At 37.4% G+C, this 16,168-nt stretch overlaps 1 protein-coding gene across 3 annotated transcripts in view; it reads right to left on the reverse strand.

Moving 5' to 3' along the window:
• Positions 1-16,168, reverse strand: part of PHF6 (PHD finger protein 6) — a 53,798-nt gene that overhangs the window by 17,835 nt on the left and 19,795 nt on the right. For all 3 annotated transcript variants that reach the window (XM_090264267.1, XM_090264266.1, XM_090264265.1), the window contains exons 4-5: positions 15,606-15,739; positions 15,297-15,340 (exon numbers count right to left, since the gene is read on the reverse strand). In XM_090264267.1, coding sequence (XP_090120393.1) covers positions 15,297-15,340; positions 15,606-15,739 — 178 coding nt within the window. The remainder of the gene's footprint in view (positions 1-15,296; positions 15,341-15,605; positions 15,740-16,168) is intronic.

Genomic DNA, 16,168 nt, shown 5'->3' on the forward strand with positions numbered 1-16,168 from the left:
AACAACCAACAACAGAAGCTAGGGAATCAAAACAAAGGCAAACTAAGTAGGCAACGAGAGTGGAAAAAGAACTATAGGTATGGGGAACATATTGGGGGGAGGTCATCGGGGAGGGGGAAGGGGGGAAGGGAGGGAGATGATGCAGGAATTAAGAAGCATAGTAGGAGGGAGTGGAGTAGACAGGAAGATGTTGAGAAGAACTATATGCACAACCAATGGGCTTGGACTAAGGTGGGGGACAACTGGAGGGAGGGGGGTCACTGGGTGGAGGGGAGCAGAGGGAAAAGAAATTGGGACAACTGTAACAGCATAATCAATAAAACATATTTTTTTAAAAAACAGTGGCACAGGAACAGGCATATAAGGCCTGTCCGGAAAGTATCTACTACATAATATGAAAAATGAATTGAAGAAGATATAAGAAACATTGCATATAGGACAATGACGCCTCAGTCCCTTTAAAGTAGCCACCTTGGGACCTCACACAGTTCTCTTAATTGCCATCAGCTGCCCTGTTGTATTTTCCTGAATCTCATTGATGGTCTGAACTCTCCTTTCTTTCAAAGGTGACTTCAGTTTTGGGAAAAGCCAGAAGTCACAGGGTGCTAAATCTGGGCTATAGAAGGGATGAGTCACCTGGGTGACTTGATGTTTCACCAAAACACTGCACAAGACATAATGCATGAGCAGGGGTGTTATCATGATGAAGCTGCCAATCTACTTGCATGTGGCTGCGGCCTTCTGAATCACCCGAATAGTTTCCACAGAGGAATATTCAAGCTTATCACAAAATAGTATTCAGATTCATTGCTCTACTCACTCAGTCATTTTGAATGTGATGGCCACACAGTACACATGTCACTCAGCGGCATCTACTGCCCCCCACTGACTAGTACAGTGAAGTCATCATTGTTGGCACATGCTCATTCCAGTCCACTCTCCTTGGCTGCAAGGTTACACGGATGTTGCACAAACCATTCTTGTTATATTAACAATGGTTGGACTTTTTCTGGACAGACCTCATATATCAGCAGAAGAGAAAACAAGACTGAAAATAGATCCAGCCCTGGCTGGTGTGGCTCAGTGGGTTGAGCACCAGCCTGTGAACTGAAAGACTGCCCGTTCGATTCCTGGGCAGGGCACATGCCTGGGTTGTGGGCCAGGTCCCCAGTTGCAAGAGGTAACTGACTGATGTTTCTCTCTTTTTCTCCCTCCCTTTCCCTCTCTCTAAAGAAATAACTAAAATCTTTTAAAAAAAGAAACAGACCCATAGAAGTTACATTTGAACTAAAATCTAAATATAAACCTCATCTTTTCAAGCATTCTCTCCTTCCACTCTTATGGTCTTTTTAGACTCCAATAAGTCTTAACATATACTGAAGTAAAAGAAATTTCATAATAAAAAACAAAAAAAATAGACCCATATATACGTAAGGGGATCCACAGTGTGATAATGGTGGCATTCTCAAATGAGTAGGGGAAAGACTAATGGCAGTTGGCTACCCATTTAGAAAAAAATGAGATTTATTTCTCATACCATATGAAAAATTAGAGATGGATAAAAATAAAACCATAAAATAAACTATAAATGTAACAAAAGAAAATGAAGGAGTATATTTTTTTGTAATCTCAGGGTTGAGACACTAAGAAGGCATAAAGGGAAAGAATGAGAGATCTAACTAAACTTTTGTGTTGCATAAGCACCATAAACCAAATGAAAAGACAAATGATAAATTGGGAAATCATTTGCATTTAGTGACAGAGAATTAATATCTATATGACAGAGAGCACTACAAATCAACTTTAAAAAGACAAACTACAAGAGAATAATGTGCAAAGGATTAGGAACTGGCAATCTGCAGAAGAAATATAAATGACTAAAAACCCTGGCTGGTATGGCTCATTGGATTGAGCGTCAGCCTGCAAATCAAGTGTCGCTGGTTCGATTCCCAGTCAGGGCACATGACTAGGTTGTACCTCAGGTCCCCAGTTGGGGGCGCAAGTGAGAGGCAACCACACAGTGATGTTTCTCTCCCTCTCTTTCTCCTTTCCCCTCTCTCTAAAAACAAACAAATAAACAAACAAATTTTTTTTAACTAGCAGAAGCCCAAACTTACCAGCAATAGGAGAAATGGAAATTAAATAAGATAACCAGACAACCAAAAATTAAAGACTGATAATATCCAGCAGAGGTGTGGGGAACTGAACACTCTCATACACTGTTGGTGAGAGCATAAACTGGATATATGACAGTACTTATTCCCATTTTTAAATGCACAAACCCTTTCACCCGGCAACCTCATTTCTAAGACTCTGTCTTATAGTATTGCTTGTACATGTACATAAGCATATATGTCTAAGGAATATGAATGCAGTTTTTACATCTATTTGTGAAAAAGTAGATATAACTGATTTTTATTAATAGAGAAATCCTTAAATAAACTACGGTTCTATTTATTTTAGAGGACGTAATAGTTAAAAAGAATGAGTCCTATCTGTGTGCACTAACAGGAAAGGATGTCTGTGATATACCACAGAATTATAAAAGCAAAGTTGTCTAACATTACTATATATAAACTATGATTCCACTGTATTCTTTTAAAAGTATGCATATATATTTTTATATGTAAGATTGTACATATGTAAAAAAGTCTCTGGGAAGGTATACATCAAACTGTTATTACTAGATACTCTTAGAGAATATGATTTCAGGGTGAAGAGAGTGCTTTTTAAATGACTTTAATTTTAATAGTACTGTTTTAATTTTCTTATTTGCACATACAAGTTTATTGTTGAGTATACTTTATTACTTATGCTATTACAGTTGTCCTAAGTTTCCCCCATTGCCCCCTTCTGCCTGGCACCCCCTTCCATCCAGCAATACCCCCATTAGTTCATGTCCATGGATCATGCCTATAAGTTCTTTGGCTTCTCCATTTCCTTTAGTATTCTTAACATCTCCCAGTCTATTTTGTACCTACCAATTATGCTTCTGAGTCGCTGCACCTTTTCCACCATTCTCCCCTTCCCCCCTCCCAGCTGATAACCCTCCAAATGATCTCCATATCTATGATCCTGTTGTTTGCTTAGTTTGTTTTTGTTTTTAGATTCAGTTGTTGATAGTTCTGAGTTTGTTGTCACTTTAATGTTCATAGTTTTGATCCTCCTTTTCTTAAATAAGTCCCTTTAATATTTCATATAATAATGGCTTGATTGAGGACTTCTGGCCAAGATGGAGGCCTGGATAGATACACTGTGTCTCTCTCCAAACTAAGAAGGAATACAACTACCTTAAAACTAGAGACAACCAGAAGTTCCAGAAAATTGAGCTGCAAGGAAGTCCAACAAACAAAGATATAAAGGAGAAATACTCATCCAGACAGGTAGGAGGGGCGGAGCCGTGGCAGAGAGGACACGCTGTGGTGGCAAGCAGTGGTAGCAGCAGCAGTGGCAGGCTGTCAGAAGCGCAGTCACACATTTTAAAAAGTCGGGAGGGACACCGGGACACCTGGGAACCACTCCCAGCATCAGACCAGTCCGCACAGCTCACATTCCCAGCATGGGGGAAAAGAAAGCCTCATTGCTTCTGACTGCACAAACCAGTGGAGGTTGGGGCGGAGGCAGAAACTGCCAGTCTCTCAGTAGAGTCCACTTGTTTAAAGGGCCCCCACGGTCCTAGAACATCCACAGACCCACCCACTCTGGGAACAATAGCCAGGGCAATAGCTACAGAGGTGCCAGTCCCATACAGAAGTGGGAGAAGTGCCTGGAAAAGGGGTCAGTGCCAGGCAAGCGGCATTGTTCCCTCTCAGACCTTTTCCCCACATACAGTGCCACAACATGATGAAACAGGTTGCCCAAACTGTACAATACCTAAAGCTCTGCCCTTTAGAATGTAACAGGTGTGACAGCTCTACCTAAGGCACAGAGGCAAACAAACACAGCAGCCTGTCAAGATGAGGAGACAGAGAAGTATGGCCACAAAGAAGGAATGGATCAAGGTTCCAGTGGGAGAACTAAATAATGAACAGATAGCCAACCTCACAGCCAAGGAGATAGTCAACCTAACAGACCTAGAATTCAAAACACTGGTGATAAAGATGCTCACAGGCTTGACAGATATGCTTAAGTATGGCAAACACATAAGGGAAGAAGTGAAGGCTATGCTAAATGAAATGAAGGAAAATCTACACAAAACCAATGGTGAAGTGAAAGAAACTGGGGTTCAAATCAATGATTTGGAACATAAGGAAAATAAAACAGTCAGCCAGTACAGAATGAAGGAATAAGAATTGAAAAAACTGAGGACAGGCTTAGGAATCTCTGAGACAACTTTAAACATGCCAACATCCGAGTCATGGGGGGTGCCAGAAGTAGAAGAGGAAGAACAAGAAATTGAAAGGTTATATGAAAAAATAATGAAGGAAAACTTCCCAAATTTGGTGAAGGAAATAAACATACAAGTCCAGGCAGCACAGAGTCCCAAACAAGCTAGACCCAAGAGAACCACACCAAGTCACATCATCATTAAAATGCCAAAGCTGAAAGATAAAGAGAGAATCTTAAAAGCAGCAAGAGAAAAGCAGACAGTTACCTACAAAGGGGTGCCTATAAGACTATCAGCTGATGTCTCAAAAGAAACTTTGCAGGTAAGAAGGGACTGGCAAGAAGTATTCAAAGTGATGAAAAGCAAGGACCTACAACCAAGATTACTCTATCCAGCAAAGCTATCATTTAGAATGGAAGGGCAGATGAAGTGCTTCCTAGACAGGGTAAACCTAAAGGAGTTCATTATCACCAAGCCATTATTATATGAAGTGTCAAAGGGGCTTACTTAAGAAAAAGATCAAAATTATGAACATTAAAATGACAACTCACAACTATCAACTGAATCTAAAAAATAAAAAAATAAAAAAATTCACTAAGCAAACCAGAATGGGAAGCGAATCATAGGTATGGGGATTATCTGGAGGGTTATCAGATGGGAGGGGAAAGGGGGAGAAATGGGGAAATGGTGCAGGGAATAAGAAGCATAATTGGTTGGTACAAAATAGACTGGGATGTTAAGAAAAGTATAGGAAAGGGTGTAGCCAAAGAACTTATATGCATGATCCATGGACATGAACTAAGGGGGGAGAGTGGGATTGCTGGAGAGAAGGGGGTTATTGGGCAGAGGGGAGCCAAGGGGAAAAACTGGGAGTACTGTAACAACATAATCAATAAAATATACTTAAAAAATAATAATGTCTTGATGAAATAATAATGGCTTGATGATGATGAACTCCTTTAACTTTACCTTGTCTAGGAAGCACTTTATCTGTCCTTGCATTCTAAATGATAGCTTTGCTGGATAGAGTAATCTAGGTTGTAGGTCCTTGCTTTTCATCATTTTGAATCCTTTTTGCCAGCCCCTTCTTGCCTGCAAAGCTTCTTTTGAGAAATCAGTTGATAGTCTTATGGGAACTCCTTTGTAGGTAACTGCCTGCTTTTCTCCTGCTTCGTTTAAGATTATGATGTGGCTTGGTGTGGTTTTCTTTGGGTCTAGCTTGTTTGGGACTCTGTGCTTCCAGGACTTGTACGTCCATTTCCTTCACCAAATTTCAGAAGTTTGCTTTCACTTTTTTTAAAAATAAATTTTCATTTTCCTGCTCTTCCTCTTCTCCTGGCATCTCTATGGTTCGGATGTTGGTACTTTCAGAGATATCCCAGAGTCTTCTTATTCTCTCCTCATTTTTTTTCCATTCTTTCTTCATTCTGTTCTGGTTGAATGTTTATTTCTTTCTTATGTTCCAAGTCATTGATTTGAACCCCGGCTTCCTTCCCTTCACTGTCGGTTCCCTGTGGATTTTTTTTTTTTTTTTTTTTTTTTTTGCTAGTGTAGCTTTCATTTCTTCCCTTATGCTTGGGCTATACTCAATGAGTTCTCTGAACATCTTTATCACCAGTGTTTTGAACTCTGCATCTGGTAGGTTGGCTATCTCCATTTTGTTTAGTTCTTTTTCTAGGGTTTTGTTCTGTTTTTTATTTGGGCCATATGTTTGTCTCCTCAATTTGGAAGCCTCCTTATGTTTATTTCTGTGTATTAGGTAGAGCTGCTTTATTCCCTGTCTTAGCACACCTGCTAAGTTGTATGGGGTGGAGTTTTAGGTATTCACCAGGGTGGGGCAGCCTGCTTCACTGCTTTGTGGCTCTGTATTTGGAGGAAGGATCAGAGAGGGGTCAATGTTGCTGCCTTGCTGCTGGAGGCTTGCTTGGTTATTGCCCCATTTCTAGTCACTGCACCCCCTTCCCATATGTGACTGATGCCCTTCTACTAGCTGTTGCTCTGGTGCTGGTTCCCAGAGTGGGTGGGTTTGTGTATGTTCTAGGACCATGTGGGTCATTTAAACGGACTCTCCTGAGAGACTGGCAGTTTCTTCTGCTGCCCCAACCCCCCACTGGTTTTTACAGCCAGAAGCAGTGAGGCTTTATTTTCCCAGCTCTGGAACCCTGGGCTGCGCAGTCTGGCCTGGGGCTGGGACTGCTCGCTTCCAAGGTATCCCTCATTTTTTTAAAAGATTTTTTAACGTTCTATTTTAGACAGAGGGAAGGGAGGGAGAAAGAGAGGGAGAGAAACATCTATTGGTTGCCTCTCACACTGTCTTCAACTGGGGACCTGGCCTGCAAGCCAGGCATGTGCTCTTGCTGGGAACTGATCTGGTGACCTTTTAGTTCTCAGGCCTGTACTCAATCCCCTGAGGCAAACCAGTCAGGGATCCCTCCCAATTTTTATCCATCACACATGAATGTGGGACCACACATTCTGCTAGCCACATCTGCTGCCTCCTTACCACATCCTCTCTGCCCTGGCTCTCCATCTCTGCTCCTCCTGCCTGTCTGGATAAATATGACTTCTTTAAATTTTTGGTTTTCGGACTTCCATACAGTTTGATATTCTGGCGTATCTGGATGTTTTTGCTTTGAGGTTAGTTGTGATCCTTCTTATGGTTGCACAAGCAAAGTGTGTCTACCTATGCCTCCATCTTGACTGTAAGTCTTAATAGTACTACTTTAATTTTTTTAAACAATGGGCAATGTACTACCTTTGTAATTAAAACAATGTGTAACATCCAATGTAGTGAAAAGATGGGGTAAAATTATCCACTGTTAATGGGACTATAACCCAGCACAATCTTTCTAGAAAGAATATGACAACCTTAAAAAGATTGAACCCTTTGACCCAGTGATTTAACTTTTGGGAACGTACCTTTAAAAATCTATTGAAAATGCACATGAAAATGTAAGTACAAAGCTAGTCACAGAATCTTTGTTTAAATTTTTCATCATTACTCACTTTTAATTTTTTACTTCAAAATTGTAAAAATGTTTTAACAATATATTTTTCTTTAATGTGAAAGGTCTGCATAAAAGAAATAAACACCATCTTCTAATTCCACCTGCTCTGCACCCCCAGCTGATGCCCTCGCTTTCTTGCTTCCCTTTCTTCTTACATGCTCCTTCCCTCCCCCTCCCTCTTCAGGCAACCACTGTTAACTGCTTCTTTTCTCAATCTCAGGGATTGAAAGCCTGGTTTTGAATTGTGTATTTATCATAGACTGTGTGTCCTTGCACCTCAGACCTATCTCAGATGGTTCCTGAATTAAATGATTTAGTTCATGTAAAGTACTTAATTCAGAACAGTGTCCGGCACATAGGATGCTCTCAAGAAACGTCAGCTACTATTTTCTCTGCATGTTAAAATGTATTTTTAATATACAAACAAATGGCATTCTAGGCATACTGTTCTGTATCTTGCCCTTTTCCACTTAAAATATAATTGGAAATACTCAAAACAGAGGTACCATTTGAGTTTTTTTAAGTTTTGACTACACCAAATATGCTATGCAGTTTATAAGCTTTATCTCATTTGAGTCTCACAACAACCTCGTCCCTATCCACCATTTTTACAGATAACAAAAATAAGTTCAGAAAGGTTCAATATTTTTGTCCACGATCACAAAACAAGGGAGTGGCAGAGCTGGGACAAATATGTCAGTGAGTTACCATGTGTCTTTAAAGTGGTAATACCCACTGTCATAGAAATACACATTTTAGTTAGAAAAAGAATAGTTATATGCGCTTATGTATGCACAGAATTTCTCTAGAAGAACACACGAGAATCTAATAGTAGTGACTGCTTTTAGTAAAGGAATTTGGAAAATGAGATGCAAGGGCAAGGATGGGAGGACAGCTTACTTACAGTGTATACTCCTGTGCTACTGAATTTTTTAGAATGTTCATATACCTAGTCAAACAAATGAATATGATAAAAAATAAAGCCTTACCCTTGCATTCGTAGCTGCAAATGAAAAAAATCCAGGCTGATAAGGTAAGTGACAAAATAATGTTATCCTCCTTGTGTGCCACACCAAGCACTCCCAACCTTTATGAGCACATCCCCCAGATGTCTGCCACTTCAGAATGTGCAGGTTAATCTTCTGATTGTCCCTATGAGGCATGGGAGTAACCATTTTACCAGGAAACTAACTCGCCTCCTCTTGTATTTTAAAGTCCTATCTGTCCCATTACCAATTCATTCTCCTTCCTAATCATTTTTCCCATATCCCCCTTCCTGGTTAAAGCTACATATCCCTTCATATCCTAAATTTTCATATCAGTTAAGGGTAGAAGTAGAAAGAACCCCTGCACAGAAAGCCTGAAGACTGCAATCAACTAGGTCTTAACTTGTTATTTAACGTTCTCAAGGCAAAGCCTCTTGGTATATCAAATGGCAATAATGATCAACACCTTCCTGAAAAGGCTGCTTTAAGATAATGTTTGTGAAACATGCTTTGTAAAATATAAAATTTGGTCCAATCGTTAATTATTGCTCTTGTCATTTCTCAAGTAGACTGTAAGCTCTTTGTCCACAGGGGCTACTTTTCTAAATTCCCCAAGGTGTCCACACTCAATAAATGTTTGTTGGAATTTTTTTTAAAGTAAAAAGTGGGGAAAGGACAAACATTAAATTTAGGGTAAGAATCACCAGCTCTGCTTTGAATCCTTAGGGTTGCTACAAAAGGAAGACTGGAGGCTACTTGCCCTACCTTCTCCAGTGGAAATGTGGCATGCATTTGCTTTGCATTCTCCATGTCACTAGTAAACTCTGCATTCTGCTTTTTCAGTAAAGGTATCAGATAAATTATTTCTTTTATGCATATGCATATTACATATGCACATATAAATACATAGCATAGATCAAAAATATATTATTCTTAAGTAAGCTAAAATGAAATATGATATCTGGTATTTAATTGAAAATAATCCAGATGGAAGAAGTGGGTGACAGTTATAGATGAAACAACTGAACTAACAAAAAAAAAAAATGGAAACAGACTCATAGATGGAGAGCAGATGACAGCTAGTGGTGGAGGAGGGGAGGTTAGTGGGTAGAGGGATTGAGCAAAAAGGAAAAAGGACTCATGGACATGGATAACAGGGTGGTGATTGCTGGAGGGGTGGGTATAGGGGACTAAAGGGTAGTAGAAAAAATACAATAAAGATTAAATTTTAAAAAAAAGATTGGCTATGAAATGATGACTGCTAAAGCTGGGTGATGGGCTTTATTTCAAACACACTCTTGCATATGTTGGAAACTTCTTATAATGAAAGTTTGTGAAGTATGCTAAATCAAAGATGAGCATGAATAATGTCCAGCACAGTACTTTGCACACAGGTAGTCAATACATCTGGTGAATCAATGAAACAATATGGAGCCAGTTCTACTAAAGAGCAGAATATAAATATATTACTAAGGTTTTCCAAGTAAAATCACAAATACAATTTAAATTCTATTATCTTCCACGGAAGAGTACATGAAAAGATGAGTAGCAATAAAAGTAGGTAGTGTTTTCAAGGAGCAATAATAACGATAATGATGTATTGTAGAACATTAGTATTCACTGAGCCTGCACTAAATGCCAGGAACATTGCTCAGAATTTGACATGCATTAGTTCATTTAATCCTTATAATAATCACATGAGGTGGGTTTTTTTTAATCCCCATTTTACTTATACAGTATCTATGGCTCTAAGGCATACTAAATTACTTGCCCGAGATCATGTAACTAGTAAGTGGGAGAGTTAAGATTCATACATAAATCTGATTTCAAAGCCCATATTCAATCAGTGTATGAAACTACCTTTCCAGTACTTCATAAATCTATGCAATGCTATCAAACTTAAAAGGTTTTGAAAGACTTTGATACCCTATTAAAATGTCCCCTAAACTTCTACTTAATAAAAGTAATGAAGATTGACGGTTGTAGCATATTCTTGAGAAAATGAACAAGGGAAAGAATACTAAGGAAATATTAAAGCAGGCAAAGGCTTTGAATCTACACAAATGATAACATACTTTATATTAATATTATATTATATTAACATAATTGTGGTGACCCTTTTTCCTGAAACATAAATTGAGTTACATAATTTGACAAGCAAGCTCTAATACAAAGTTTCTGAACTGTCTTGTTAGGTCATCCACCAAATCACAGAAAATCAAGGTTGGAGACTCCAAGGTTAGGCAGAAAAGATTCCCTTACACCCAGAACACCTGGGATTTTATGGCCACTCTAATTGTGGCATTTATCACTGCAGTACCTTTTAGGTAATTTCTGGCTTATAAAAATGTGTGAAGAAAAATCCTATATGTCCTTTACCCAAGTATTAATATCTTACCACATTTGCTTTATCATTCATTCTTTCTAAATATTCATATACTTTTTTCTGAAATATTTTAGAGTAAGATGCAAATGCAATGCCCTTTATCTAAGTACTTCCAGGTATCTCCACCATATTTCAATCAGTTGGTCACATATCTGTCACTAAATTGTGTCTTCCCCCACCTCCCCCAAAATTGAAACCCCACTGTTATTTATCCATCTTGCTCTACTAACACTCCGTGCAAGAGAAGATACAGGACAAAGAAGTATCACCCAAAATAAGTGACACATTAAATATTGTGCTTAGATGCAAGCCAAGAAAATAAAGACATCATAAACCATTTCTTGCCCATTCATCCCATGCAAAACATTCTATTTCAGGTAATTTAAGAAAAATTATAAACCACAAGTTTGTCTCCTACAAGTACCTAAACTGAGCTGAGGTTAAGTTTGTGATAATGACAAATTCTACACATTATTGCTGTAAATGGCTAATAGCAGCATCTACTCTTGATGTCATTTATCTCATCAAAGATTACTTTGTGCCATATAAATTATTAAATACAAAGGCCTTAACCCCTTAAAGAAAATTATTTTAGAAGAACACTATTCATATGTCATCATAGTTCCTTGCAGGGACTCCAATGCTTAGTGATAACAAGCTATCATATTAAAGCATTTCTACAAAACAGACACTACCATCAGTTACAAGCCAGAGTTTTTTGTTATTACCAATGTTTGATATTTTTGAAATATTGCTTTAAAAATGGTAAAGAATATAGCTATTATCTAAACATGCAGGCCAACAAAGGAAAAACACATAAGGTGTAGAATTTAATTCTGCCTATTCTTATACATTCAAAATTTTTTAGATTTTATTTATTTATTTATTTTTAGAGAGAGGGGAAGGGAGGGAGAGAGGGAGAGAAACACCCATGTGTGGTTGCCTCTCGAACGACCCCAACTGGGGACCTAGCCCACAACTCAGATATGTGCCTTGACTGGGAATCGAACTGGTGACCCTTTGGTTCATAGGCTGGTGCTCAATCCACTGAGCCACATCAGCCAGGGCTATTCTTGTACATTTTTAATATATAAGTTTCTATTGAGAATAGGAAGGCACTACACCATTTTAAATGGCTCAATAACCCCATGTGACTAGTGGCTACCATACTGTAAGTTGCAAAGATAGAACATTTCCTTTACTAGAGTCGATTCTACTAGACAGCACTGTTGAATCATTAGTTCTCTATCCCTTTGTAAAAAGCCCTGTATCATTGAAGTCCTTGTCATTCAGCAAAACCACTCATTCGCAAACTTTAATGTGAATACAAACCACTTGGGATCTTGTTAAAATGGCAATTCCTACTTAGTAGGTCAGAGGTAGAGTTGGAGTTTAGGCATTTCTAACAAACTCCCAAATGATGTCAATTCTTCCGGCCCACAGGCTATGCTATCTTCTTTCCCTTCTTGTGGCTAACAATTACCAACTCCCAATCATTCTACCTCACCAATTAGACTTTGTTCAGCACATAACTCACAGCCCCTTTTATCCATTTCAACCCCTGCCACCATCCTGGGTGGTTTCAATTGTCCACATGGACAACCGAAGCAACACCTAGCTAGTGAGTTCCTTGATCTTCAATAACGTCCATCAACTACCAATCCCTATAGTCACATTTTATAATCACCTAAAACAGTTCTACCTCTGAAATAACTATATCACACTTTGGGACCACAAATGATCGCTTTTCCAAGTACTTTCATTCTCATTGTCCTTCAATTTTATAGGGACCCCCAGTATAATTCCTTTCCATTTTTCTTTTCCTGTCTTCACACCCCTTTGTCTCCTGCAAATATCTTAAGTTCCCTTACCCCTTTACTTCTTTGTTGAGCCCACTTGCCAAAATACCAATTCTGAATTAACCAACTAGCCAGGATCCTGAATTGCTAGAGGAAAGTCACACAATCGGACTGAAAGTACCACTTCATAAATTCATGGCTACCAACCTCAACTTGTCCCTCAACAGTGCAGAAAACTTACATTTCTCTAAGCAAACTTTCTTTCCCAGTCTTTACAACTATTCTTTCAAACCTGCTCTCTTCCAACCTCCAATCCTAACACCCCTCCCACATCCTCCTTCACAGAGAAATAGAATAGATAGGAACCCCCATCCTCTTCCTTATCTCCTATTACAGGGCAATTGTTCCTCTTGTGCAATGAATCCTCCTTCCTGTACCTTCAATCTCTTCTTGCATATAGGATCTTTTCTCATAACTATATATCAACTAACCACCTACTCTCAAAAAGGTCAACTAAGTGAAAGAATTCAACCTGAAAAGGCTATATATTGTACGATTCTAACTATATGACATTCTGGAAAAGTCAAAACTATGGAGGCAGTAAAGAGATTCTCTAATTTGATATTTCAAAACTCAGTTCATGTTCTGTCAAACTAACATGACCTACTGTGTTATAGAATACTTATCATTTTAAGTATTAGCAAAGTAGCTATTAAGCCACAGGTGGCAAATGATAAAGAAAATGCCACAGGTATCAATTCTTCTTTGTTGTACAGACTAGTGCAATACAATTTTCAAACAAAGACAGCCCTTAAAATACAATCCTGTAAACTTCCATCATAAATTACAATAATAAAGTAGAACACATGTTTCCTATTAGAACAATGAAATAATTGGAAGTTCTGCTTCTAACAAATGTCAAATAAATAAAATCAATTCAACAATAAATAAATTACAGGTAGATGAATATGATAAAAGTCAAAATTCAATAAATATGAACGCTGCAATACTTTTAAATTGTAAAATTATGTTTCAAGTTCTCCAATATTACTGTAAATACACTACATATATTATCAATAATACAAGAGGCTCCCATATGCTAGAAAGCATACACAGAACTCAGAACTTGACATTCAAATCAATTGTATCATAAATTTAATTGTAGTAATCCCACATGAAAAGAAAAGTCATCTTGAAAAGTATCAATTTAGCCCTGACTGGTGTAGCTCAGTGGGTTAGGCATCATCCTGCAGACTAAAGGGTCACCGGTCGGATCCCTAATTAGGGCACATGCCTGGGTTGCGGGCCAGGTCCCCATTTGGGGATGTGTGAGAGACAACCAATCAACGTTTCTCTGCCTCTCTTTCTCCCCTCCCCTCTCTCTAAAAAATAAATGAGTAAAATCTTTAAAAAGAAAGGAAAGTATCAATTTAGATCTTTCTCATCAATAAGTTTCTCAAAGCAAAATGTGGTCAAAATCATTCTACTTTATGTAGTCTGCAGTGACTTTTCTCTACCACTAGATGGTACTATCAGCTTCAGAAATCTAGAGAATAAAAGGGGAGATGTCTAAATTAATCATCCTTGCCATCCTCAAATATCCTGCCTCAGTATGCTCGTATACTTGTATTGTGAGGCCATAAGTCTGAATGTTTGGCTTGCCATATACAGCCATTACAATCTTAAAGAGAATCAAGTAAATACACTGTTAAAATCTGAAGTAATGGAAGGTGGAAAAGCCTACACTTAACCTTTCACAGTAAGTTCATCAATATAAGTCTAGGTTAACTAAGGAAGAAAACCGAAGGAAAACACTATAAAGGTTTGTCAGTTGCACTTTAGCACTTCAAAAAGAATCTGTTCTTATTATCTATCCAGTCCATTTATCTTAAAAACAAGTTTTTGCTGAACAAGTATTTTTAACCAACACTTTAAAAGTATTTGAATGAATTTGAAGTCCAAAGTGGAACCAATACTATTTTGTATTATAAAGTCAAGATCTAAGAGATCAGAAAGAGCCAAAATTTTAATACAGTAACACTGATAATTAGGTCTTTACAAAAAGAAAACTTTCTAAAACAATAGGCTTTCACCATTCTAATTCTAAACAACGCATTCTAGGATCGTTACTCTATATGAAAGAACAGAACAATCTCAGGTTAAATCTAAGCCTTTTTATATTGCTAGTAAAAGTATTAAAACGACCTGTTTGAAAAGATTTAAAACAAGTGAGAATTCAATTCGAGAACTTTCCCATACCTTTTAAAGACCAAGTACAACTTGGCTAACTATATATAAACATGATTAATGTAGTTTTGTACAAATTTTAGTGAAAACAAACTATAAAATAATTTTAGGTTTAAATTTTAAAACTGATTACTTTATGAACATGTCTGTATTTTTTTTTAAAGTACTATAATGTGAATAAAAAATTAACAGAAAGCCTGGTGACCACAAAATGTACTACTATCCCCAGTTCACATTTCTATATCAGACAGTAGGCCAATTATTAACTTTATAATCTACTAACACACATGCATTAACACAGAAATCCCTAACCATTAGCATCATTTCTTCCTAAAGATAAAGATTCTTAATTAACTCTTCACAAGAAAAAACTTAAACATTTTCTTAAAAATTCAGAACTTTTTCACTATTATATATTAGTTTATCCTAATGCTTTTCTTAATTCTTTAAAATGTATTCAATATTGAAATATATCTTATGGTAAAAATTAATATAATTCACTCAAATTTCCTCTTGAATTTGAAAATTGGCTAAATGACGTACCTTCAGAGTTATGTGCTGTTTTCTTGTGTTTCCGGCAATAAACCCTATTAAAAAATGAAGAAATGAAAGAGTGCCAAGTAAACAAATTAAACCCATTTTTGAAATTAAGAAAATGTGCAGTACCCTTCACCATCATCACAAACTGGATTCCAAAAACTTTATTATTGAAGTTCCTGTTCCATTTCTCTAAGCATTAAATTCTTTACCAAAAACACCCTTTACGATGATGATGAACTGGGAAAAAAATTCACAAAAGTATAAAGAAAGTATGACTGTTAAAAAAAACTTAAATAGAAGTTGAATAATTACATGTAAATTCCTTGTGAAGGTTTCTCTCGTATTTGAGCTTTATCATGCAATGCACAGTGGTAGTGGTACGTCCTGTGACATGTTTTCACATCACAACCAATTGTTGCTCCAGGACAATGGCACAAAGAACACATCTACAGAAAAACAATAAAATAATATTATTAGAGTGTGGTTTTGTTAAGGCAGTGATATCAGATTAGAGGCATATCACTCTCTGTCAAGGAAAACAAACTGGTTATTGAAAAGTTTTGTAACTAATGTTATTTTTCTTGTGTTCTTGCCAAGAAGTAATTCAAATAAAATTCCTCTGGGGACATTTTTTCCCATGTTAAACAATAACAACATTAATAGAATATTACTAATGTCTGTTGTTTCACTGCGATCAAGAGAAAATTTGAAATGTTGCAAATCAAGGGTGGAAGATATATGGAAGAACTTAGACCCTTTCACAATTCAGATCTTCCTAGAAATGTGTAATTGGGGAAAACACCTCATACCAGAAAACATTTTTCCTTCAGATTTCCACATAATCAATGAGAATCTTTGGGGGAAAATAACTCACA

This window comes from Furipterus horrens, unplaced genomic scaffold (assembly GCF_987537825.1).
Source record: "Furipterus horrens unplaced genomic scaffold, mFurHor1.1.pri manual_scaffold_17, whole genome shotgun sequence".
Taxonomy (NCBI): Eukaryota; Metazoa; Chordata; class Mammalia; order Chiroptera; family Furipteridae; genus Furipterus; species Furipterus horrens.